This window comes from Odontesthes bonariensis, chromosome 21 (genome assembly GCF_027942865.1).
Source record: "Odontesthes bonariensis isolate fOdoBon6 chromosome 21, fOdoBon6.hap1, whole genome shotgun sequence".
Classification (NCBI taxonomy): Eukaryota; Metazoa; Chordata; class Actinopteri; order Atheriniformes; family Atherinopsidae; genus Odontesthes; species Odontesthes bonariensis.
The window spans coordinates 9120770-9146175 of NC_134526.1; the positions used below are offsets into that span (position 1 = coordinate 9120770).

At 44.1% G+C, this 25406-nt stretch overlaps 1 protein-coding gene across 2 annotated transcripts; it reads left to right on the plus strand.

Annotated features, from left to right (window-relative positions):
• Positions 1-24549, plus strand: radil2a (Ras association and DIL domains 2a). 2 transcript variants are annotated; one of them, XM_075453920.1, is made up of 16 exons: positions 1-647; positions 1511-1849; positions 2367-2602; positions 5185-5513; positions 7610-8305; positions 8451-8488; positions 9713-9882; positions 9966-10078; positions 12930-13149; positions 13465-13637; positions 15997-16141; positions 17161-17339; positions 17450-17822; positions 22441-22562; positions 22714-22853; positions 22968-24549. In XM_075453920.1, exons 1-16 carry the CDS (start codon positions 520-522, stop codon positions 23068-23070), a joined length of 3504 nt encoding a protein of 1167 aa, XP_075310035.1. In that variant the 5' UTR covers positions 1-519; the 3' UTR covers positions 23071-24549. The 2 variants fall into 2 exon arrangements, with proteins under 2 accessions (XP_075310035.1, XP_075310034.1); XM_075453919.1 differs by having other exon boundaries at positions 2-647; positions 17158-17339.
• The last annotated feature ends 857 nt before the right edge of the window (positions 24550-25406 follow it).

The following is a 25406-nucleotide window of genomic DNA, read 5'->3' on the forward strand; positions in this document are numbered from 1 at the left end:
TCTGCAGCAGGTTGATTCATTCAGTCCGCCTCGCGCTCCCGGTTGGAGTTAACGGGTCTCGGAATGGATCGGGCAGTGACTGTTTTCAGCAGTCTTCACTCAGAAAAGGACAAACTGCGACTGAGAGTGTCTGGTCCTCATCTTTTTCTCCAGAGCTTTCTTTTCCAGTTTGGATTTTATCCTCAAGAAATCTGATATAGGCGTTTTGAGTCTACTGGCGCTCCTTTGGTCTTCATTTTAACTTTTAAGGGAATTTAAACTTTTCTCACCGAGCGAACAGTTGATATAAAGGAAACAAATTCTGTCTAACGGATGCGGGGCCACCACTTCAGAGTTTCCCCTGCTTGTTGTGATTTCTTCTGGAGGGTGAAAGTGGACTTTCCTCGTGGAAAACTCTTCTTTTCCTGGAAAATGTCCCATCCTTTAAGTTAGCTAGCAAGCTGCGCATAATGCTATGTTTTGGTCACCTCTCCTGTCTCGGTAGTTTCGTTGTGTTTATGTAAAGGCTGAAAACAGAAAATGATTTCGGAGGAGAGAAGCAGCCACATAAATAAACAAACCCTGAACTTCCCTGTGGGTTTACTCATACGCTCTCCGAAGAGGCGCCTCGCCAAACTCGGAAGGAAACCTAGCAATGGATCTGTACAGTAAGTTTGCCTGTGACTTAATGGATATTTGCACTTGTATTACACCTGTTTTTAGAATATAAACACCAAACTAAAAGTGTAACGCACTGCCGTGTTGTTGCAAGTGAATACTCAGGGTTTATTACAGAAGTAACATCTCATATAGCGATGTCATTAGACAATTTCCTCTTCGTACATGTGTCATTCCTTGTGTTTAAACAGCAGCATCCACTCATTAGTGGTCAGAAAAGTCCTCCTTACATCCACGATGCACTGTAATAATTACCCTTTTTTTGTTTGCTTATTTTGAAAGTTAAACATTTACAAAAATACACTCTTATTTTGAAAAGAACAAAACAAGGAACAGTTATAAATGCTATTTCAGCTGTATATAAGTCCATGTTGTGTCGTCTTTGTCTGTTTTTGTTGTAGTTTATAAGTTTCATCCCTCATCCCTAAGCAGCAGATAAAACAGTTTTCTTTCCTTCACACATAGTTTCCCCTTGATTATATGTTTTGAGCAATAAATTGAAGAGGGAAAAGGAGACTAAATTAGAGGAACACTTATTTTTGTACCTGTTAGTGCTTAGAATTCATTGCTTTAGTTATGTTTGGAGGTCTTAATTTGCACTTATTTAGTCATTTAATGCCTTTCAGGTTCGTAAAATGAGTAAAAACCTGCTTTTCCTTGTGTTTAGTTAGTGTATTTTTCTGTTTCTATAACAAAAATACTTGTAAATCGCAGGCTTAAATCAGTGTCAGCACGGGCAGCCTTGAAAATATCGAGATTATCTGAAAACTTAATGCAGCTGTGGATACACAGGAGTCACCAATGTGGTGCATGGGCAGTATGTCTAATTATTCTCCCCTCTGTCTCCTCTCAGGTCCAACAAATCTGACAGCAACGTGCGCTCCAATGAGAGCGGGGGTGTCCGGCAGCCGGCCAAGAGCAAAATCCGCCGCCACAACAACAGGCTTTCGACTGTTTTCAACCACAGCCCGAACCTGCGGGACGGCAGCCACCGTGGCCAGACGAGGGGCAGTGGGAGCCTGGCCGGAGACCTCCAGGCTAGAGACGACCCGGCTGAGCTGTCCAGCCAGATGTCTGTGCCGGGCATCCTGAAGATCTTTGGCAGCGACATCTGTCACGGGACCCACTACAAGAGTGTGCTGGCCACCACTCAGTCCAGTGCAAAGGAGCTGGTGAGGGAGGCTTTAGAGAGGTGAGAGTGCCCAAAAGAAGATTTAAATGTGGATCAGTTTGCAGAAGAAGACTGTGAAGTATGTTGTACGACCACCACCACCTCCAAGCTTTAAAGTTTTAGCCATGAAATGCATGCCTCAGCAACACCGTGGTCGATTCATGAGCTCAAATTTATTCCAAAACAAAAAATGAAAGCTAGTTAAAACAAGTGGTGGTGCTTTTAGCTGTTTTTTACAGCACAAATGTCTAAATTAGATTTTAAAAATGTAAACATTTGTTGCTTTTATCACTTTAGTGACTGTAAACATGACTCTTTAACTGTGCTTCAAAGTGTTTTTTCACTATTTTCAAAAATTCTTTAAATCAAATAATAAATAACTAAGAAACTACAGTCATGCTAATATAGCTGTTCATGACTACTTAAAAGGAAAGTATAAAAGGTCCAAAACCACAGAGTAAACCCAGTCCAAGAGCACTTATCCTGCACCCCCCACATCCATAATCCTCCTGCCTGAATTTCGGCCTTTGTCGTTCAGGTACTGTCTGGAAAAAGAAGACGCCAACGACTATGTGCTGTGTGACGTGATTGGTCAGACGGGTGCTGATAACCAGTGGAGGAGGGAGTGCTTCAGAGTCGTGGGGGACAACGAGAGGCCCCTCATGCTGCAGTCACTGTGGAAACCCAAGGAAGGCTTCTCCAGACGATTTGAAATCCAGCTGCGAGCAAGTGTGGAAGAGCAGAGTTTGAAGGATAGAGACACAATCACTGCAGGTACGCATGCCACCTCACACCTGCATGCGCTGTCGTCTTCAAAAATCCAGGACTGGGCCTTGTTCAGAGATGCAAATACTCAGTGACCCTACCTTCCTTCCGCCTGGGTAATCAATCATTCAGTCTCTGCACGGGGAGGCTTTATCCTGGTCTCTTACTGCGGCCTAACAGCTTTCATTGTCCCGCTTATCACCAGCTAAAACAGGGGAGATGGCAAGCATGTGAGAGAGGTCAGGAGGAAACAAAAGCTGCAGTGAGGGGCAGAGGGGGTCTGAGCAACCCGGATCTTATCTTTGTTTTATTTCAAGGGCCCATCAGGTCCCTGTGAAGCATCAAGGCACCGGGCAGTTCTTCCCACCGAGCTCGCAGCAGCCAGAAAATGGCCTCTCACTGCTGTGTTATTCTTTCTATCACAGCTCGCTTCCTGCTGTGGTCCTCGTCAACACGCAGCTTTGTTCACACTGGCTTGGAGAAGAGTGCAATTCATTTTAAATTACAGTGATTATTGGTAATTATTATTATCATCTATTTTTTTTTAGGGTGCAATTTGTTGAAATCGGCATACTCGATCAACTGTGATATGAAAGAAAAGGCAGCAATAAACAGTGGGAGTAGCTACATAAGCCCCGCCCTGAAAGCACTGGGTACTCTCAAAAGTGATGCCTCCCAATTAAGCCCATTTTGGGTAAATTATCTTTACTTTGTTCAGCCTCTGGTCACTGTGGTGCACACAAATGACCCTCCAGAAGTCCCTATTTCTTGGTAAAAAAGTTCCTGTGGTAAAATGTGTATGTGTATGGATATCATTGACATTTTTTATTGTTTTTTAATTAGTTTTAAATGGTACATATTGGGGAAACTGGTGTTTGTTTGGTGCCCTGCAGGTTGGAAAAGATCTCATTCAGTGAGCTGTTGACACTTGAAAGTCAGAGTAGAATATCCCAGCCTTCTAATCTTCATATCCACCCACCTTCAAGTCAAAATCACGCTGCATCGGCTGCACCTTGGAAGCTTTTGCTCTGGTTTTTCCTTTTGCTGCTAGCATCACATTCTCATCCACAGTCATAAAGTTGAAAGATGAGATAGAACTCTCCACCATGTGTTTAGTTTAAATCCCTGACATCTAAGAGGTGATTTCAGAGATATGATATTACAATTTCTGTGTTGTTACACATGGTTATTGAGTATTGCTGGTCTGGAAAGAGGCTGAGAAGGAGAGCGTCACAGTGGAGTGAGTGGGTCACCTCACACCTTAAAACAGGTGCTGTCGTACCTTCTTTCTTTCTGCCGTTTCTTTTGACCTTTGCACCTTCAAATAAATGTTTCAGTTATATCTATCACTGACTGCATGAGCACATTTGATTAAGGGCAGAATAAAAGTTGTCACAGAGCTGCTAAAAAAACAGAAATATACAGGAAAAAGTTAAGTGTTAATCAGTGGGTTTTGTTATTGTTAATAAGCGGCTCTTGGTACCACAGAACAGAGCCGGTCTTTGTGCCAGGCTAAGCTAACTAGTCGCAGGCTCCAGCTTTATAGTCAGATGATTTGTGATGCATAACAAATCCACTATTCAAACTCACAGAGTATTATAATGTTCATAATTATGATTAACTTTATTATAGAGTTCATAACGTTGTGTCAAAGGGTGTTCCACCATCGACAGAAGGACGTTTGAGGCAAACACGGACAGACTGCATATTAAAAAGCAGCACCAAACATCACCATTCAGGGGCCTCTATCAGTCAGTCCCTGCTGCAGTTCTCATGGCTCTGTTGTGCTTGATCCACCCTCCTCATCCTCCTCTCACTGACCATTGACCGGGGGAAGCTGCCCTTTACCTCCATGGGTTTTTAGGCACAGAGCCCAGTCTGTCAGAGCGGCGCTGAACAATGTGGAAAACACCCATTTCCACAGCTGATAAGAGCAGCAGAGCGCCCGGCGTGAAGCCCGGCTCTCTGGACATTCCACTGTGCTTAATGGCTCCAAATGAGCTGAATGGTGTTTGTGTTACGTCAGGCCCATACGGCGGCTGTTGGTATCAGATAGAGGTGGCCACATCGCGCTTTCCCTGCACATTTACCACGTTTTCCTCCGGTTATGTTGCATTTGACATGGCGCCAATGCAGCGGACCGTTATGGAGTCGGTTTGGTTTACCAGACTGATTTCAGGGGGAATTTTCATCACTGTAAACATAGATGTATGAACAAAAGCTTTCATTCTTCTGTTTCTGTTTTCCATGGCATTGAAGTAGATGACGTTAGATAATCCAGAGCTAAAATACTTAACCCGTCAAGTGATAATGGGTCCAACAGCTCATTTTCAATGGTTTCTTTGCTGTTTTTTTAATGTACTTACGTGATATTCTGTGTATTAGATAATTAATGGAGACTAGCAGCAAGATGCTGTCATACGCAGGGAGCAGAAGAGGCAATAACTGATCATGAAATTCACTCTTTTCCTCCAATGTTTTAGCTGTTACAAAGTCTCAGGTGTCCAAGGTAAACACGTAAATTAGTTCGTTGTTCGTGTTTTAAACCGTGCAGTCACAGACAGCAACACGCTGTTTCTTTGTCAACCCAGGCATCAACGCTCAGGCTCGTAAGCTGCAGAAGAGCCGCTCAAGAGTGACCTCCCTGTTCGTGGACAGCAGCAGCGAGGACGTGGATGGACTCGGGTTCTGGAGGAGCCTGAGCGAGATGGATCTGTCTGCGATGGGGAAGGAGGCCAGCCGGGCCCAACAGAGCGCGCTCAGAGAGGATCCCGAGGCCGAGGCCGACAAGGAGGTGCTGTGTCTCGGTATGGAGAAGGAGGAGACGGAGAGCAGCGACGACAACACCACGCAGTACTCCATCCACCCACCCTTCGACTTCCCGTACTTCCTCCTGCTGCAGGGCTACAGCCACAGACAGGTGAGCACGGGGTCATCCCATAATCTCTGCCACATGACATAGAGAACATGATGTAATCACATGTTTTGGAGTAGTTTTTAAACAGAAAATGAACCAAAAAGATGCTCCAACAAACAATAAATGATCCTCTTAAGACAAATACCAAACATTAGCTGGTGTGAGCTTCTAGATGTGAGCTGTATCTGTTTTTTATTTCACATCCTTACAGATGGAACATCTGTAAACTCGCCTCAGACTGATGAGTCTTTACAGACGTGGTCTCACCACACTTTACAAGGCATTGAACAACATGAAACATAATTATTAATATGTCTTGATTACTTCAGCCATGTGTTTAGACGATTCTCGTCACTCAAATATGTATTTGAGAAAATTCTAGACATGCTATTTGAATGACATTAATATGTACAAGACTTTGTTTGTAAAAAGCACACAAGTTAAATGTAAAATACTGGAGAAATTTGGTATTTTCTTTGTGGTTTAAGTGGAAGAACTTACTAACAGAGGACAGTAAACAAATGACGTTGTGTTTTTAGAATAATTAAATGAACAGTTTCTCTAATGTATCTCTTATTTAAAGCCTCCTCCTCGCTCAGACCTCATCAGATCTCCAGGCAGCGTGTTAGCGGACAGAGGACACGAGAGCATCGGATTGATCGTATTACGTTAAGAACTTGAAGGAGAAAATCCCAGAGTGAGAGAATCGGGCTCCTTTGAGCGTTATAACGGAACTAATTGGGAGGAATCACTCCATGTTTCAGTGCGGATTTCTCAGAATGAGAAACTAAAGAGCTGTGTTAGGAGCAGGTGATCCTAACCAGCGTCGTCAGGATGTGGCATGAGCACTCATATGTGTGCTGTAATCAACATTTCAGTGTACTTGATGGAGTTTTTAAATCATGTCTTAGCTAGACACCAGTGTTGAATCACTTGTTAACACAGCTCATATTTCATGGAAAACCACAAAGGCAGAGTGTGACTTTAGCTCAGCTAATTCCCAGGAACGGGAAGCTCTTTCTCGCTGTGTTTTCATCCCAGCTGGTGGAGATTGCTGACTGTGCAGGATACCGGTAGCACTGCTGCCTGCTGAGAGCTGCAGCAGGCCTAATCTTACTCTCAACAATAGGTCAGCGCAAAGCCAAAGCAAAGAAACAAGGCGGCTCTGTGGTGTTTCACTGCTCATAAAACGGGAACCGAAAGCTGATATTCGGGCTTATTATTGAGGCCATGTCATGGCAAGTCAACTGAAGGAAAACACCCAAAGGAGGGCTGTTGCTAACTATTTTATTCAATCATAGCTAGCTAACATTCGGAGTGAAAAATGCCTGTTAAGGTCACATGGAGCAGAACCGTGCGTTTTATCATGCAGTTTAACAGAGAGAAACAGGAAATCCTCACATTTGAGCAGCTGAAATCAGCAAATGTGTGGTGGTTGTGAGTCCATCAGGTGCCTTTTAGTAGAGTTATTTTTAATAAGAAAAGAGTAACAAGCAGTGCAAGATAAGATAAGGCTTCTCTAAAGGCCTTTTGTTTAACTATAATAGTGTATGTGACCAGCACAGATGATACGCTATCATGGCCTCACTAATAGTCTTAATGTGGTGACCCTGAGGTCATGGACTTCCCCGGCGTCTCACCTGTAAGCCCTTCCATTCTCGTCTCATCTCATGCTGCCAGTACAGGTCGTATTTTCACCAGCTGAGCCTGATTCAGGTGTCGTGCACACTGCTGAATCATCCAGTGTTATGCAATATATACAATCCCATCCCACACATTGGCAGGCTGTGTTTGTTTCAAGGATGAATGTTGAAATAAAGGAGGAGAGGGGTTGTAATGGAACCATGATTCGGGACATGTCTGTAAACAACAATGGCTTCCAGCTTCTTCTCTGGAAATTGGTTGTTTTTCCTGTCTTGTGCTGGAGTAAAAACAAACATTTCAGGAGCATTTTTCCAGCCTTTAATCAACCAAACGATCAGTTGTTTTCTGCGTTTGTTCTGTTTGTTGGGATAAACTGGATATCTTTTGGTTTAGTCTATGCAAACATGACATTTTCTGCACCTTTGATTCACAGTTTGATTTGAAACATTTTGCAGGATTTTGTCATCTACCTGATGAGTGGGACCACTACCATCTTTGGCTGCTGCAGGGAGCACTGCAACGGGGAGGACGAGGAGCGGTTGAAGGTGGACATCCTTCTTTTTGCTCCTGACGTGCTGCCTCAGCACTGCTGCGTCAGACGCCTGGACCCTAATAACCAAACCTCTACAGGGGAGCACAAAAAGACTTTGACTTTGCTGAAGCCCCTCCACGGGGCTCCAGTGACCAGAAATGGTTTCCTTCTTAAAGAGGAGGTAGAACTGAATCCAGGAGACTTGGTTGGCCTGGGGAAACATTATCTGTTCATGTTTAAGGATCCTACCAGTGCGGCAGGATCCCTCTACACACCTCCTTGGATGACCAGACTTTGTCCAAACTCTGACTCAAAGACATCATCCTCTTGTTTGTCCTGTGGCTCCTCTGTGGCCACAAAAAGGTTCCAGAGAAAGCCGTCACCTCCTCGTTGGAGAGATCTCGAGGGCACGGAGGCTTCAGTAAGTTACACGCTGGAGCAGGAGGAAAGAGTCCTGCAGGAGATTCTGGACATGGTGGACCCCAGTGGGAATGAACCAAAGCTGACACCTGCTTTCCTGCTCACCCTCTGCATCCAGCACTCAGCTTCCACCTTCGAGTTGACACACTTCAGGCAGCTTTTGCTCCGGATAGCCAGCCAGATCCAGCTCATTGCATGGGTAAAAACTCAGATAGGACAGCTCTTCACATCTGTATTGAACACTTGTTTTTCCCAGAGTGTGACAGCGAATAAAAAGTGATTAAATGATTACCGATAATGCATGCATGAAATGGATATCTGATTCGTGTGTTCTAACTTTTCAGGAGAAGACAAAGGAACTTGCAGCAATCCAGCCAGAAACGTGAGTTCTCAAAGTCTTTTGACAGTGTCCCAGAAAAATATGATAATGATCAGCTGCTGCCTGTATAGAACATTCCACCCACAGAGATCTGCCTCTTCAGAGCACAACAAGCTCCCTTACGTCCACATTTTGCAGCGGCAGAATTTCCCACTCTGTCTTCTCCAGTAAACTAGATACAGCCAAGAGTTTTCCCATGGCCTCAAAGCTTACAAAGCGTGCTGTGTCATCACTATCACGGGAGTACATTATGTCGGCCTCAGCAGGTGAAAAAAGTCATTAAAGGGTAACAAACTTCTCTGGGCCGCAGTAAAAGTTAACTGGAGAAAACTGAAAGCAACTCTAATGCAGAGTTATTCCTTCCAAAGAAAAATGTAACAACTTCCACTCAAAGTAGCTTCTGTAAAAAGAAAATACCCACACACATTCCAACAGGAAACTTTACAATTGTATCCGAATGTAAGAGAGAACAGAAGCAAATCGACACATAAAGGCTGCAGGGAAATACTTCAAGTGATCTGAATTGTTAAAACTTCAAAGTCAGTGAACTTATCTTTTTAGTTTTACAGAGTTCAAATATCTTCAGTTGCTGTTTCAGGATAAAAAAAACGTGGTTTCGTAAGATTGAGAGGGAGGTTTCGGTGTTTTACTGAAGGCAACATTTTGCTGATTTGCTGGAAGAAGAAAGGAAGTTAGGTCAAAGAAGGCTATTTATACAAGATTTACCAAATTGACCATCTGACAGAGGTCGGATTTATGTCTCACACAAGTGAAATAGAATGATTTTTGTGTTTAGATAATATTGAACAGCACAATTTTAAGTTTGGTTTGTAAATTGTTGAGAAATGTATGGTCTTTAAAAGTGAAAAAGACAGAAATCATTGATTGATTGTCCGAGCAGTTGCAGATTATTACTTTTACTTTTACTTTTACTCAACCAATCATCAGCTGAGACACTGCAGCCTGCTTGTAACATGTCCAGCAACAACAACAGCAGTGAGGGTTTCACATCAGAAGAGCTTAAATGATCATGAGAAGAGATCTGAGGTGACTGGTTATCAATCATTTAAGTGAACTCAAACACAGCGATTAAGCTGTGAACTTAAAACTCTTTAAGTTTCTTTTCCCAGCGCAGAGTAAACTGTGTGATTTTGAGGACTGGTGCAGGTGAAAGATGTGCCAGAGAACACTGCTCTTACAGCACTAATCTGTCACTGGTCTCATCAGGAGCTCCGGTGACGGACAGCCTGAGCATCTTCGGCTGCTCAGCATGGAGGAGCTGATCCCGGGGCTGCAGCCGCTGGTGCTGTGGATGGCCAACTCTATCGAACTGCTGCACTTCATCCAGCATGAGGTGCCTCAGCTGCTGCCCTGGAGGCAGGACCAGGACGACGAAGGTGGTTATTGTGTCCGTCACGCTCCCAGCTCCCAGACCTGCTCAATGTGTGGTTTATCAAGACGTGCCTGTGTGTTTTCTCAGGTCTGCTGGCCTCTGAGATGTCATCCACTCGCACAGCCTGTGAGGAAGCCATGACAGTCCTGGAGGAAGTAATCATGTTTACCTTCCAGCAGTCCGTCTACTATCTAACAAAGGTTAGCTCTCACACACGGGCTTAAAGTCTTCACATTAGAATGGCATCCCTTTTGACCTGTGAAACCTGAGTGTCTCTCACACAAGAAGCAGGAAACCAGACTGTGTAAACACAATATTCTGTTTTCACTGAGCGTATTCCAGACAGAAAACACAATAACTGAATGGAAACACAAACTCTGAGTCAGGAAAGGCCCGTGAGATAGTGAGCGGGGTGTCTTTTCCACTCACTGAAATATAAACACGCACAATCTTCTATCTCAGGGTTGCAGCGGTTTGAATAACAAAATTATTCGGTTTGGTGAGAACCATGATGTGAACATCTGAAGACCTTTTACTGTCACACATTTCAACCAGTGTTGACCAAAGCGGCTGCCAAGCGCACTGTGAATTATGGATACATTTGAACTATTTAGACACGAAGGAAATTACCTTCAAATTCCAATGTGTTACTGTGACTTTGTTTATTAGGTTTATCAACCAAAACTAATGCAGTCTGATCCAAACGTTCTCCCTAATGTTCAGTTTGATGTTGTTTGAGCTTTTGGGAATGCTTGATACAACAGTAAGATTGTATGGTTAAACTCCAGGAGGCGTTTTAGCCCAGCTGTGCAGCATTCCTGATGTTTTGCTCATCTCAGTCATATCAGTCAGGGCAGCCTTGAATGACAGAAGCACCAGTCAGTGTGATGATGTGCAGATGAGTCAACACTGTATCTTTAAGTTGTGCCAGTGAGGAAATCTAACGGCACCCAGATGGACCTAAAATGGAAGAACTCCACAGGATAGAGAAGAGGGAGAGGCTGATTTACAGTATGTTGGACGTGCTTATTGTACAAAAACTTGGACACTCCCTGATCTGGACGCTCACTTTGATTTAAACCTTTCAGAGTCTGAAGATGCATCTGAGTTTGCTTTAGCACACGCGGATGTCGGCTGTTTTACAGCCTAAAAAGGACACTCCCAAGCTGAATTTATGTGACTTTCCAAAGTTGAAGCTGCTCATTAAGACCATCTGGTTTGTGCCAAATAACCGCCGACATCACAGCTGAGACATGTTGAGTTTGATTTACGGTTTAATGTTTGATCTTTGCGTTGAAAAGTGATTTAGGTGCATTATTTAACAATGAAATGAAAGTGTTCAGCATAAATCTGAGTTTAATACATCACTACCAATTTGGAAGCAACTCAAAAAGTTGTTAAGAAGGATTCTTTTAAAGCCTAAATGGCTGTTTTTCTTTGTAATAACCCAAACCAGACAGCAGTGTTTTTATTAGTCTTAAACATGTGGGACGTAGCGGGTATATTTGTGGCTGCAGGAGCACCACCACCCTGCACAGTGACTGTTCAAGGAAGGTGGGGAAGGAAGCAGGAACAGTCTGTTCTGTTGTTGTGAATACTCACAGATATTTCTGATGATTTTGCAGCAAAACATATAATAACGGAACAAAATAGCAGTTTAACTGCATTCGTGCGTCATTCAGTCTTCTCTCTCTGTTTGTCAGTCGTTTGTTGATTACTCTAAACTCCAGTTTTATTCACAACGGTGACATACGCTGTAATTTCTCTCTTATTTATACCGTTTGGTCTGCCTGGTGGTAACTTTCGGATTGAAAGAAAGGGAGGATTGGCAGCTATGAGCTGCAGTCTGTTTCCTGCAGAGCACAAACTGTCATCGGACAAACACCCAAAAGAGGAAAGCAAGGGAGGAGGAGAAAATGCCTGAATCATTCCTGAACTTCTTATTTCTCCAGCTCAGACTTTTTATGATGCTAACAGAAAGGAAACCGCGGTCATGTTCATGAAACTCTACCAAGTAGATCAACATTCATAGTTTCTCCTCCACCATCTGCCGTCTGTCAGCATTCGGCCTCCACGATAACACCTGCTGAGCTTCACTGTAAACCGTCAGCTGACCTACTGCCTCAGGCATGCGGGGTTATTGGGACCTTGTGGCCTTTTCAGTTTGTCTGAAGACAATATCTTACTCATAGTGTGTCAGCGTGGGGTTGTGTGTGTGGACCCAGTGGTTGATGTCACAGATGTGAAACAATGGCAGAGCTGTGTCAGACGATGAAGTGAAAAGAGCTGACAGTAAGTTCAATAAAACAGCTCGCCGGTGATTCTTCACTGTTTTGCAGCGCTTTGTTTAATCTTTGTGTTGTGTATACGAAGCTGAAACAACTGACAGAATAGCACTCGCACATTAAAGGAGTCTGTCATTATCCAAAATGATATGTTGGCTGTTTGAAAAATCTGCCACTCGTAACGTGAGCCGAATGCTGACATCAGCCATCTTTACAAGACAGAAACTAGTCATTAAGATTACTGCTAATGCCCATGATGGGAACACTACATAACCTCTGTTGACCAGTAACTATCAACTCTTACACAATGACAATGAGAGCTTATGGTGAAACGTCAGTGGATGCAGTCAGTGTCAACCTGATCGTAGCTCAAATGAGCACATATAAGGTAACGTAACTACTTACCTTCAGTTATTAGCAACTGAAATTGAACAAACAAATTGAAATGAAAGCATTATTTCTTCACCAAAGTTGGCCATTGTGTGGTGAAACAAACTTTTCTGAAGGGTTTCCTGTTCCCTCTGTGAACTCCTCCCTCTCTGAATCATCATGTCATGGTGTTCTGTTCTCAGGAGTACCATTTCTGTGCCTCTAACATTGACTCCATTGTATAAAACCAGGGATCATGCCAGAAAAAGCTGTGTCTATGTTTAATATATCATTACTGCTTGATCTCCATGGTGCATTTGCAGTGGTGTTAGTAGAAGAGGCCATTTTGCATGGCAGAGGTCCTCAGTGTGTGAAAAGTGGGCTCCTGTTCCCACAGAGCATGTATTCGGCCCTGTCTGGTCTGCTGGATGGGAACCCGTTCTCAGAGGGCGGGCAGCTGCGAGTGCCCGACGGGCTCAGCGGCATCCTGGAGGTGCTGAAGGAGGCGCTGAAGCTTCTCACGGCCTTCCAGGTTCATCCAGATATCTCCTTACAACTCTGTGCATACCTGTTCTTCTTCATCAACGCGTCGCTGTTCAACGCCCTCATGGAGAGAGGTAAAATCCCAGCTCCACTATCCAACATCAAGAGGCCGGTCCTCTATTTTGTAAATGGAGATGTTTGCCTTTATTATCCGTTTTTGGGACGCTCACAGACATTTGTTGAAACTTTCATCTCACTCAACCATTAAATGGGGTTGAAATATCTCAGCAGCTATTAGACAAATTGCTGTTTATGTCCCTGCAAAGCTGCCATTCCCATGAGCCTCCTCTGTAGTGTGTGTGTTGTGTTAATTAATCTCTGATGAAAAGTGTCTGCAGATAAATATCTGCGATATAAGACGCTTCTCTAATGTAAGATCCACCTTTCAGGATCTGTCGCTGGGTTCTATCAGTGGTCTCGTGGTGTGCAGATCCGGGCCAACCTGGACCTCCTGTTGGACTGGATCCAGAGCATTGGTCTGGCTGATCTGGCCACCGAGTTCTTCCAGAAGCTCTCCGCCGCTGTCAATCTGCTGGCCACGCCCAAGGAAACCCTGCTGCAGGTCAGAGGACATCCGTTTCTCCTTTCCTGTTTGTCTTACCACAGCCGGGTGTAGCCTCCACGGCCAAGTCTTGGCTACGTCATTCTGAGTGTTTTCATTGTCTTAAAGGTGTCAGTGCCACTAATCTAGTTTTGAGAAATCTTAACTTCTTTGAAATCCTTCCAATACAGAAATGTAACTCTTTTCTTCACCTTGTGATAACCATGAATACTAATGAGAGAATATTGCACGTGGAGGCAAAGTTACTGGTTTATGGTTATAGTGGCCGTAAAGAACAAGGAAACAGCCCACAGGGGCAGAGGTAGTAAATACAACAAACTGTTCAAATCATGACATCATGGTTTTAACAAAGGTGGGGCCATTACTTCAGACCTGTGTCTATACTGTTAGCCAGCCTAATATGTAATCTATTACCAGCTCAAACCCTATTGATTTTTATTCAAGAGCATAAATGACAAATCCAGCTGTTACAGTAAAGGCATCTTGAAGTTTTTCATATCCTGCGATTCAGAGTATGTTCAGGAATCACACAGGACACCACTCAAACAACACTTAACATAAACACACACAGTTTATATTTGCTCGTGTTTGTGTTCAGAAGCTTGCCAACTTAATCTCCTCCTAAGGACAGCGTTCTCTTAGTTACCCATTCAGATCTTATTTACTCGTTACAGAAGGAAGCGTCACACTTGACTTGTTATTCAACACCGTCGTAAAGGAGGGAAAAAACCCAGGTGTGAAGCGGAGATCCTATTCAAAAGGTCAAGCAGACCTACAAAAGTACAAACCTTGAACCGAGTCACGGATTTTCAGTACCTGAGGATTCATATGCTGCTGTTGGCTGCACACGTGTACTTTATTTAACCCCTGGATGTGTTTTTTGTTATGGCATTCCACATGAGGCTTTCAGATCAAAGCTTGCGTGTGAGTTTTATCAGCCCTACAAGACAGATGGGTTTAGGGTAATGGATTTATTTAGCTGATGTGGGGTATGCAACACTGAGGGATTACTGTAAGTCTGAGGGACATTACTTAAGAACAGAAAGAGCTGTGGGTGAGTGTGTGCTGACTTAAGTTTATGTGTAAGAGGGGTCTTCTTTATTCTGAGGAACTGGGTTAAGTATGAGGCTTAGTATCACACTGAGTATGACACCTGTTTTTACTGTGTGACTCACGATCATAACACTCGGCACCGGCTCAGCTGCCGGGGGCTCCGTCTCGTCTCTTTGTGGAACAGGATGGTTGCTAAGAGGCTGCTGGTTTTTTAAATTTATTTTTGTATCCCTGCCCTGGCATGAGGTCACTTTGCGGCCGCTACAGAACAGCACACACCCTCGACAGATTTTTATTTTTCCATCTGTGGCTGTGGGCTTTTAAGAACTGAAATGACTCGCTGGCGCAGCTGTAAATTACACCAGAGGGATGTGGCGTCGCTTGTTTCGCCAGCAGTTAGGAACATACACAACATGCGAGGGGATATTTTAGGAGAACATAGCTGCCAAAGTTTAAATCTCAGACATAACAAACACAGAGTTTCTGTTGTTTAGAAGCAGAGTTTAAACTTAACCTTCTGGTGGGACGTCTGTGTTTTAAGAGGACGACAGGGACCTAACTGCATCCATCTTGTAGTTTTGTGCTTTGGCCCCGGCAAGTCTGGCTAAAGTCTGACTTCCTCCTATTCAACTGGAAACATACTGAATGAACTAAGTAACATTTGTAATGTTTGTGTTGCAATAATCACATCAATGGTGCTGGCAAGTGACTCACCTGTTTCCTAATCATTGATCTACAGTCATCATAAGATCAAATATTCTCTAGAAATGGTTGTGTGAGAGCTGATGTGAGACAATAATCACATGTCACAATGAGGAGTTTCACAGCGACCTGAATGGAGAGAGATGGAAGAGACGAAGCTTCTCACGGTGCACAGAGCATGGATGGTGTCTCAGCTCGTATCTTTGATTACAGAGAGGAAAAAACACACAGGGCAAGCTGCAGTGAGATCAGACTGACGCGTAAGGTGTCGCTGTATTCACCACCATTACGTTCGGTGTGAGAACATTTCCCACGAGGCTTTGTTACCACATAGACATAAACTGTTTATTCATCACATAATTGGTTTGAATACTTTACATGTAAATTAGCTTATGGGAAAGCGAGCATCATGGGAAAATACTACTTTCTGACACTGTCATTCTCACAGGGACTTCAAAGAGCTTCAGTGGCTCATTCTTAAAGCTAAACCATCAGTGGAGTGTTTTCACAGACCCGCGTTTTAAGTCCGCCATGGGGTTCAGAATAAGCTTGCTTCGTGTTTCTCAGTGTTCTGTGTGCTCTTTGTTGTTGAATGTTCATCCAGGCATCCTGGGCTTCTCTCAGGACTGAGTTTGCTGCTCTGAAACCTGCCCAGCTTCACCACATGCTGAGCGAGTACAGCGCTGGGAAGGCCTGCCCCGGCGGATGGAGCCCAACGCCGAGTGATGCGGAGGGCGCCGTCAGGACAGGTGAGTTGGGTGGCTGGTTTTCTGTTTTTCTGGACAGATTAGAGAATAAATGAGCTTGAGACCACTGTCTCTGCCATTATCTGCTGTCTTTGGTTGATTTGTGTAAGTCTGTCTTTAAATATATCAAAACTAAAGTCTTGAATGTTGTGAAAACTCAGTGACAGTCAGACCAATGAAAATGAATCACATTTAAACATTGAAAAAGGCTCCCTGAGCGTGTTGTTCTGAGCCCTTCTCTCCTCAGGATGACCTTGTTTACAGTAAACTGCGGTAACCAGGAATCAGAACAACCTATTGTGTAGCGTGCGTGTTCAAACTTGACTGTCGGCCTGCTTGACTGAACATGACTTCATGATAAATAACAGGGGCTGCATCAAGTTTAATAACAGGATGATAAAAAGAGAACAAGCTGATGAAAGCTCAGCCTTGGCACTGCTTTAGGATGATTCTCCATAGTTTGTTATTAAGTTTCACAGTTGAAAGATGCTGCTGTTAGGCTCTATAAAGGTTTCAGCTCAACATTTAAGCAACTAACTGATATCACAGTCTGAATACAGACCAAAAGTAGCATTTAAAGATTGAAAAACTCTGGGGGATGTTTGTTGTGAGCTCAGTCTTCGAGGGGATAACAAAAATGAAGAGCTAAAAAACAGAGGAGGGGGGGGGCGTTTGCAAATTAATCAGCTTAATGTGGACGTACTGTGAGTATTCCTCTAAAGTAATCCTTTCCTGTGAGCCTGTCTCCACCAATCAGCTTCAGTCCAAAGTTGCCTCTCCCAGCGGGACAGCCACCGTCTTGCTGTCACATGTTTTCGCCCGTTATCTCACTCACATCGATTACTCCCTGCTGGATGAAACACGAGAAACCGATCTGGATCCAGTCTTAATTTACTGCCCTTAATAAGCCGTTAATCCAAACACAGCAGCTTTTCTAAATGTGTGGGCTTGAATTTCATTAGGGAGGCAAACTGAGAGGCTTGTGATGGATGAAAACCGTCTGTGTCTCCTCTCTGCAGCAGACATCTTGGAGAGCTTCGACAACCACCCGCCGCTCATCCTGCCCAGCAGCTCCTTCCACCTGGAGCTGGGCAAACCTATCGTGGAGCTGACTCTTTTTGAGCAGCTCGCTCATCTGCAGGAGTTCATTCGCCGTCTCTCCCGCAGTGAAACACGAGCTGAAAGCGATGTGGAGGAGCAGGTAACAAGCTCTCTGACCCAGCATGAGTAAAGGCCATTGGAAGTCAGGAAATGAGAAACTTTGATGGTTCTACATCTGTTACTGATTAACCTCCTATTGCCCAAACTCAGGCCTCTAATGGGACAGACAGCCAGTCTGTAACCTCATCCTCCATCAGAGTCCTGCAGGATCCTGCCCAACAGGTGGTCTCTGAGCCTTGTACTTGCGCCTGCCCTGAGGCAGACCCCAACTGTAACTCCCCTGCAGAACCAGCGCAGGCCCGAGGGTCTCACGGTGACCTGAGCAGCTGTGAGGCAGTCCTTGCACAGAAGCTGAAGAGCCTGGAGCTGCAGAACACCCTCCCTGGACGGGCTGAAATGGGCTACCACAAGAGCCTGGCGCTGGACCCGTCATGCCTGCTCACCCCGCCCAACACCCCCCAAGGTATGGAGCTGGCTGAGCTGGAGGCTGATCTGCAGGAGGGCGCCCGCCAGTTAAGGAGAGGTAACTGACTGTCTTTAGCCTGTTTCTGCCTTCCTAAATGTTTGGTTTTCATATCTACCTTGTTTGATTGTCATGGTATTAAAAGAAAGTGGTGATTTCTGGGAAATTACAAGCCATAGGCCTCACTACTTCATAACCAAACCCAATGGGACAATAACTAAGTGAATAATGGCTGTGAATGAATGAGAACAAAACTATAAGTTTAAACGTAAATTCTTTTCCTGGCATCACAGATTTTCTAAAAGTGGCCTTAATGAAGCCTCTATAACAGCTGAAGCTCATTATCTGAAACCTGACTACAGCACAGTGAGAATGGAGCATAAGAGTGTGCACAGAACCAGGAAACCACACAAGATGACAAACCAACAGCATCTGAAAGGCCTATTCATGGCTTCACTTTGTCAGTAAGGGGGTGGGTGAGAAGGACACGGATGCGGACTTCAAAAAAGCAAACTAGATTTATTTAGCAAGAACAAAGTAACAAACAAAAGGCGCGGCTGAGCCGGATAACAAAGAAACTTAAACTGTGGAATCAAATGAAACATTAACAAGACTAGGAACAAAAAACAACTTAGCATGGCATGGATAAATACTTAACTTTGAAACACTTGACGTGGCGTGATGGTGCATATGTATGGTGCAAGGATCTCACAAAAACTGAAAGCAAACGGGGAACTTAAGTACTGTGGGGAACTGATGAGTGCAGCTGATGGAAATGAGTGCAGGTGACGTGAATGAAACTAATTGCAGGGAAACTAAAACATGGGAAAACTAAGAACTAAACTAAGACATGACTAAAATGTGATCTAAAACCAAACATGACCGTAAAACATAGTCCCATGACAAACTTATCTCAAACCTCTTCCCCTGTTGCTAACGTGTGGAATGACATCACCACACTCATTCCTACCCAGAGCTCCTTCACCTCCTCTTACTAACTGAAGCTATTAAAGTATATAGTGACTTGACCTTGTGGACCAGCTGCATATTTGTCCCCGGCGGGCCCAGGTCCACATAAAGGTGCTCAAACTTAAAAGAGAAAGAGTGCCTTCATCCTCCTCCCTTCATCTTTTACTAACTCTTGGTTTCAGGAATTTCATGTGGAAGGCTGCACAGGGTGGGTTTTCTGCGAAAAGGAAAGACAGCTTCCTCTCCCACCCCTATTGTTTATGGACGCCTCCGTCATGAGGTCATCTGTGGGAGTGAGAGGGAGTCACAAGCCGAGAACCCAATTTGAATGTTTCATGCTTTTTGTGTGAGGGAATCTAAACTAAAATACTACGGCCTGCACTGAAGTCATGTTTCAGCCATTGTTGGACCTTTCTATGGAAACCGTGTTTTTACTGGCAGTGTTTGACTGACCTGATGACCAGTGTTACACCCACAGACTATAAATAAAGATGAACAGTGTGACAGCTTCCCAGAGGTGAGGTCAAAATATCTTAATCTCCCCCCCCCCCCCAGCTGGTTGGTTTCAGTTAGCTGATGAACCAATAGGTTAAATGTATTTGTTGGGACTTGGTCCAATCTTCTAGTAATGTTAGAAGAACCCGATAATAACAGGATACAGCATTAGCTTTTATTTTCCAGTTACGGGTCAACGCACACAGAATAAAAGACACACACTGTCCAAAATGACTCACTGCGCCCCTCTGCAGGGAAACCTTTCCATCCACTGGTTGACGTTTGCTCAGAGGTTTTGGAGTTTCTGTTATGTTGTTGCATCTCTGTGGAAGTGAGGCTGGGCTGAACTACGGGAGCCCAGAGGCAGCAGCAGGTGGACGTTAAGGTTTTTCCATCAGAAGCAAACATCCTAAACCACAAATGAACAGATTAACTGAGAAAAGCCTTGCCCGGCCCTCAGATTTAGTCTTTATTACGCACATTGTTGTTGATACGGTGAGTTAAAGCGTCCCACAGCACAGAACAAACATATAACTCCCAACTGAATAATAAAGGCATCAACTGTACTGACTAACATCCAAACAACAGCAGCCCTTTTAGTCGATCACTGTTACAGAACTGGTTACCATCGGTCAGTTAGCCTCTCTACATATTATTCTCCTTTTGTTTGCCTCAAATAGCATTTTTCAAACCTTCGCTAAAGAGGAAATATACATTTCTGTACATAGTTCTTCCCGTTTTCCTTTGGTTACTGTTAATATGAGTCATTTGAACAACATTTCCCGTCTGAAAGAAGCTCATTCTTTATTATTAGAAGCAAATGTCTCTGCTTTGTGCACGATGTAAGATAGAAAATCATCATTTAACTCGATATGTTTGATATTCTTTCCTTCTTTAACTGTTGCACAGTGATGGTTTATGGACCTTTATGGGCATGTTTTTTAACTATATGGTACGATACGGCTCGGCTGACTTTTTCGGGTTATTGTCGGTTGTTCCCTGCAAAGTGATAACATCCGATGGTGTTTTAACAGGGTTGGGAGCAGGAGGGCGCCCACTGTCCTTTTGAGACGTGTGTACATTTGACATATCAAGACTCTGCACACAACAACACTGTAACCGGGTATTTAAAAGTACCTTAAAAATACTTTAAAGTACCTTAAACCATGGTGGAGATTATCAAAACATTTCTTTTCAGTCAGTGAAATCTGTGCTTGGAAAAATGGACGAGGCTGTTTGTAATCTGTCCATTTCCATCACGCTCTGTTTAGGTGCCACTCTAACTTAAATGTATTTTTCTGTCTGCAAACAGAAACACAGAAAGTGAGAAATAAATAAGTGAGTACAGACGTTGTGTAGAGGAGGTGGAGTTAGCATCAGCTATCAGCTGCAGCAAACTAAGCATCACCGATGTTTGTATGAGCCAAAGCTAACATCCACTGGAGAAACTTTATCAGACCACTGTGACCAAATACATGCTAAAGCCAAAACACACACTATTTCTGATGCTTATTGTCAACTTTTTGTCCTTAAATTGTTGTGCAGTGGTTTGGGGACAGAGGTATTTAATCAGCCCTCAGATCTGAGCCAGACCATCACAACCACTTTTCGGCCCATGTGATTTGGGGTTCACCCCCACTCTAATGCGCTCCATGACAGACCCCCTGCGTGGCTGCAGGATTTTGTTGATCTTAATCAGGTGTCTTTACTCTCATTGGTTCTTGTTGATTCACGTTTTCTCTCAATGCTTTTTTTAAAATTAAAAGCAATTTGCCTAAATGCCCGGAGGATTACACTGAATCCAAGCCATCTGGCACCGTCTCCGTCTGTGCATCAGGTGATTCTACAGCGTGAGCCCAATACCGTGCAGGTGCAACTCTAAAAAACTGGTTGATTTAGTTAATTAATACGCAGTATTTGATTGTTCAGTGATGAATGTCCTACTTTCAGCCTCCCGTGTGGGAAAAAAACCGATATTACACTTTAGAAGTTAAATCCACCCAATATCTCATCTTTCTTCCCTGAGAAACACAAGCAGTTGGAGGATGACCCTGTTCCTTAATGAGTTTGACTCTTATCCACAGGTGGCTCAGTGATGCAGGTGGTGTTAACATCGTGCAGCACGCCTCCGCTACATGTTACCTCTGTGGTTGTGGCTCGCGGGCGAATGTTATTTTCAAAGTAATCCTTTAATCTGTCCAGAGGAGTTACAGAGAGGTGGTGATGTCAGGAGAGAAAAGAGCAGAGGCCGATCCGTCATGGGAGTTTACAGCTGGGTTGGTGCGGGGAATCTTAATCGGCAGCTGCATTGTTCGGGGCAGGTCCTGCGTGGGGGGGCAGGTGGGCTGCATGTTGGGAAAAAACTGAGCGAGCTGCCGGGGTGGGAACAGGTTTGTTGGGACGACTGCTGCTGCCGATGTGCCGGGAACGAGTCCACGAGACCGAGGCTGCCTCAACACCCGCCTGCGGTCCATTCGCTCTGCAGATGATTCAGATTTAATATAAGTTCATTTATTTATTTAGAGGAGGGGTTTGGAGGGTTTGTCAGGCAGAAACAACACTCGTTGTCATAATTACAAGTCAAATTGTGAATATTTGGCGCTTTTTATTAAAAATGCACAAATATACTCATGTTAGCTTCTGAAATGTTTGACTTTTATACAGTTACATGTTCCGTAGCTTCCATAGATTTGCTGCGGCATCATTTCGCAGCAAATGTATGTCATTTATTTTCCACAAAGATCTCGTAGAGAGTCGGATCTCTGCGTAAAGTCTTCCTCAGCACATCCTGGAATGGGCCATCATGAAAGCAAAAAAAAGTCTAAATCTGGTTATCTGGCTGCAGGTTTTGAGCAAATGATCTCAGACCAGCTGGATAATGAACATTCTTCACCTAATTATTATCATTATTATTTATTTATTGAGTTATTTTATCCACGAACACTATGTACATGTAGTTATCGGGCTATATAAGACCGCTAATGATCGTTTTATGAGCAGAAATATAAGCAAACGTGTCTTTATGTGTCTTTTAGAGGAAGCATCAGACCAGCAGTACACTCAACATAAACAGCCATGTCAAGTGTTGATGAGGGTTACTGAGGCTGGGATTGTTGCCATAGTTTTACCAGATCCAGCTGCATCACTATGGGAGCTGACTTCCCAACGTTTTCCACATCTCTGATCCGATGTGTTCTGTGTGTGTTTGTTTTAGGGAGTGGAGGCGCCGAGAGGAAGACGGGCACAGCGGAAACACAAGAAGACCGAGAGGAAGTGTTCATCGTGGAGATCCACAGAGGGCCTCATGGTCTGGGACTGGCGCTCGTAGATGGAACGGTGCGGCACCCCATCAGCATTCATGGTTAAAAATGAACCGATAAAAGAGCCGTGAATGAACACACTGATCCAATCAGATTGTAAGCTGCACTTCAGATCACACAGCGATGTCCGTAATCAAATGTTTCTGTCGTATCTTTTCATTAAATAGAAAACGCCGCTGAAAATGAGCGGCATTTACGTGAAGTCAGTGGTTCCCAACTCTCCGGCTGCTCAGTGTCAAAAACTGAGAACAGGCGATCGAATCCTGGCTGTGAACGGCGTCAGCCTGGTTGGGATGGAATACAACATGTGAGTACAGAGGAAATCCGACAGAACTGAGGAGTTTATTTAGGAGTGAACGTACTGTAAGCGCTGTTGCTTTCAGAGGTGACACATAGCTTCTTTTGTCTGTCTTCATCTCAGAGGGAGAGAGCTGATTCGGTCATCTGGAGACTCTCTCAGACTGCTGGTTGCCAAGATGGACTCAAAAACAAGCAGCAAGTCCTCAACTACCACTAAATGCTGAAGGAAGAGCTGCTAAACCATCAAGTGCAACTGGGAGTACTGGAGGACGCGAGGTTCATCCTTCCTGCTGCATCCAGAACAGGATGGATTCCCCAACCACAGGAAACACACTTCCTGCTCTTTATTTCCAACTCGCTGTGGATCAGAGCTGTTTTTTAGCTCTTAAAGAGCTTCGAGACAATCAACCAAAGCCACGGTGATCTAAAACCAAACACACACTGCGGGCATTTCTCTGGCAGACCGAGGGCAACATTTTTAGAAGCTCCTTTCTGCTGTCGCTGCTTCTGTCTGGCCTATAAAGGAACTCCGCTCCGTACAACGAGGGGGAAAACAGGCGTCTGTGGTGATGAGCGTTTACGTCTGAGGACGCAGTTCTCTGTGTGAGGAGCATCAGCCGAGCTGCTCTGGGATCAGACACGCCCAGCTTTAACTGAAACTATTCACAAACTAATCCTTCAATGTCTCAAACTGTGAAACGATATATTTTATTAAAGAAAATCTACATTATCTTCTTATTTAGTCTGTGAGAAAGTTAAGAAAGATCTCTGCCAAGTGGGTGTTGAGCATTATTTAATCCATCATTTTCATTATAGATCTCAGAGCATTACATGGTTCACAATGTAAAGTGTTCATTTATTTCATTTTATCAAGTCACCTTCCTTCTGCTTTGATATCTGAATATATAACAGAACACTATAATGTCAGCATCAGTACGCGGCTGAATTACCACAACACATTACAAATGTATAACCTGAATATGTAGGATCTTATTTATATTTTTCACAAAAAAAAAAAAGTCGAGCTGTCGCGTTCGGTGTCTTCAAACTCGTAGCCCGACGACTCGCAGCGAGCAGAAGAATCGGTCGGGTGCTTTTGCGGTTGTTGGTGAGCGGTGGGACCCCGGCGGGTTGGAATCAGAGGAAGAAGTTAAATGACGGCTGACAGTAAACGCCATGTTCACGCCCGAGGAGTAGATTTCTCATTTTCCCAGATGGAGGATTTCTGGTCACCATGGTAGCTGCAGTCGTGACGATTACAGCAGTTTTCTTTTTGTCATCGTCGATTCATTTCTTCATTATTTGTTCAGTAAAAGATTTTAAAAAAACGCCCGGCATGATGTCTTAAAGCACAAATCAAATCTATACCCTGTTTCTCTGCCTGTATTTTTCTACATTAAAAAAAAAACAACAGTTTTTTTGTTTATTTTTTTTAGATTAAATATATTCCCCTGTACATATGAATATATAAGAAAAAGGGTTTTCTTCCTCTTCAGACTGCTGGCTGAACAGCAGCTGAAATGAATGAAAGCTGCTCTCATCTTTAAACGTCTCACTGATCTGGAAGCAGCTGGCGCTGCGTCCACCACCGCCCGGTCTCCTTGGAAACAGTGTTGAAGTTCCCATAAAGTATTCTGTTTTGTCTTGTGTATATTGCGCCGTATTTTTGAACCTTTGAATAAATATTATGTTGTCTTTGAAAACTTTGCAGCCGTGTCGTCAGTGAGTGTTAGTGAGCAAACTGCAGCAGCTGGAGGCCCGTTTGGATGGAAGATCGCGGCTGGGTGGAGCAGCAGGGAAGCTGCCGGGTGTGTCGGCTGCATGGCACGCTTTAGCGGCCGCTGTTTATAGCTGCTCTGTGGTTTCCACTAGCCAAGCACTTTCCACTGACTCCAGCGGGGCGCAGCTCAGCCTCTGTGGCCCCCCTGAGGCCTCCATTCAGAACGCTTTCAGAAGATTTATGCTCCGACTTTAATAACATCCGTGAGTGTGGAATTAAGAGTGCAGGCGGGTCACAAGGTGCTGATTGTGAAGCTTCCCTCCTGCTTTCAGACCTATGAATATTCCTTTAAATACTGTTTATTGCGGTCTGTTTCTGTTTAATCTGCAGGGGTAAAAAACGCATCTGTGGCTGCAAAAAATGACGAGAAACGACACTTTACAGAGCGTCCACAGGGTGTCTGGCAGCAGAGTCTGGTTTTGACATGAAGTAGGGATCACAGTTTGGATTGGACAGTCTGTAAACAGCAGTGTAGTCGTAGTACAGCGTGGCCTCTGCAGGACTTTCCTCTGGCGGGCCGCCTCTGTGGGTATCCTGCTCCTGAAAACCTCCACCTTGGAAGTCTGGATCCTGACGCGTTTCTGAATGGTCCAGATGAGGCTGAAAACTGTCATTTTAGATATAATGGCCTCATTTTGTGCAGTAAACACACATTTCTACGAATAGCATTGGTGCAACCCCAGCTGTGCACACCGCCCGCTAAAGTTTACTCTGAGGTCGTTGTTTGCTGAGCTGTTGTGTCTGCTTCTGTCTGAGTTGTCATTTTGGGCGTCTGATTGC

Bases quoted from the DNA above. Each gene is read 5' to 3' on its own strand.
- radil2a (XM_075453919.1), top strand. From the start codon at position 520: ATGATTTCGGAGGAGAGAAGCAGCCACATAAATAAACAAACCCTGAAC. The intron at 16,142-17,157 runs GTGAGTTGGGTG...TCCTCTCTGCAG, and splicing joins GGAGGGCGCCGTCAGGACAG to CAGACATCTTGGAGAGCTTC. The intron at 22,854-22,967 runs GTGAGTACAGAG...TCTTCATCTCAG, and splicing joins GTTGGGATGGAATACAACAT to AGGGAGAGAGCTGATTCGGT.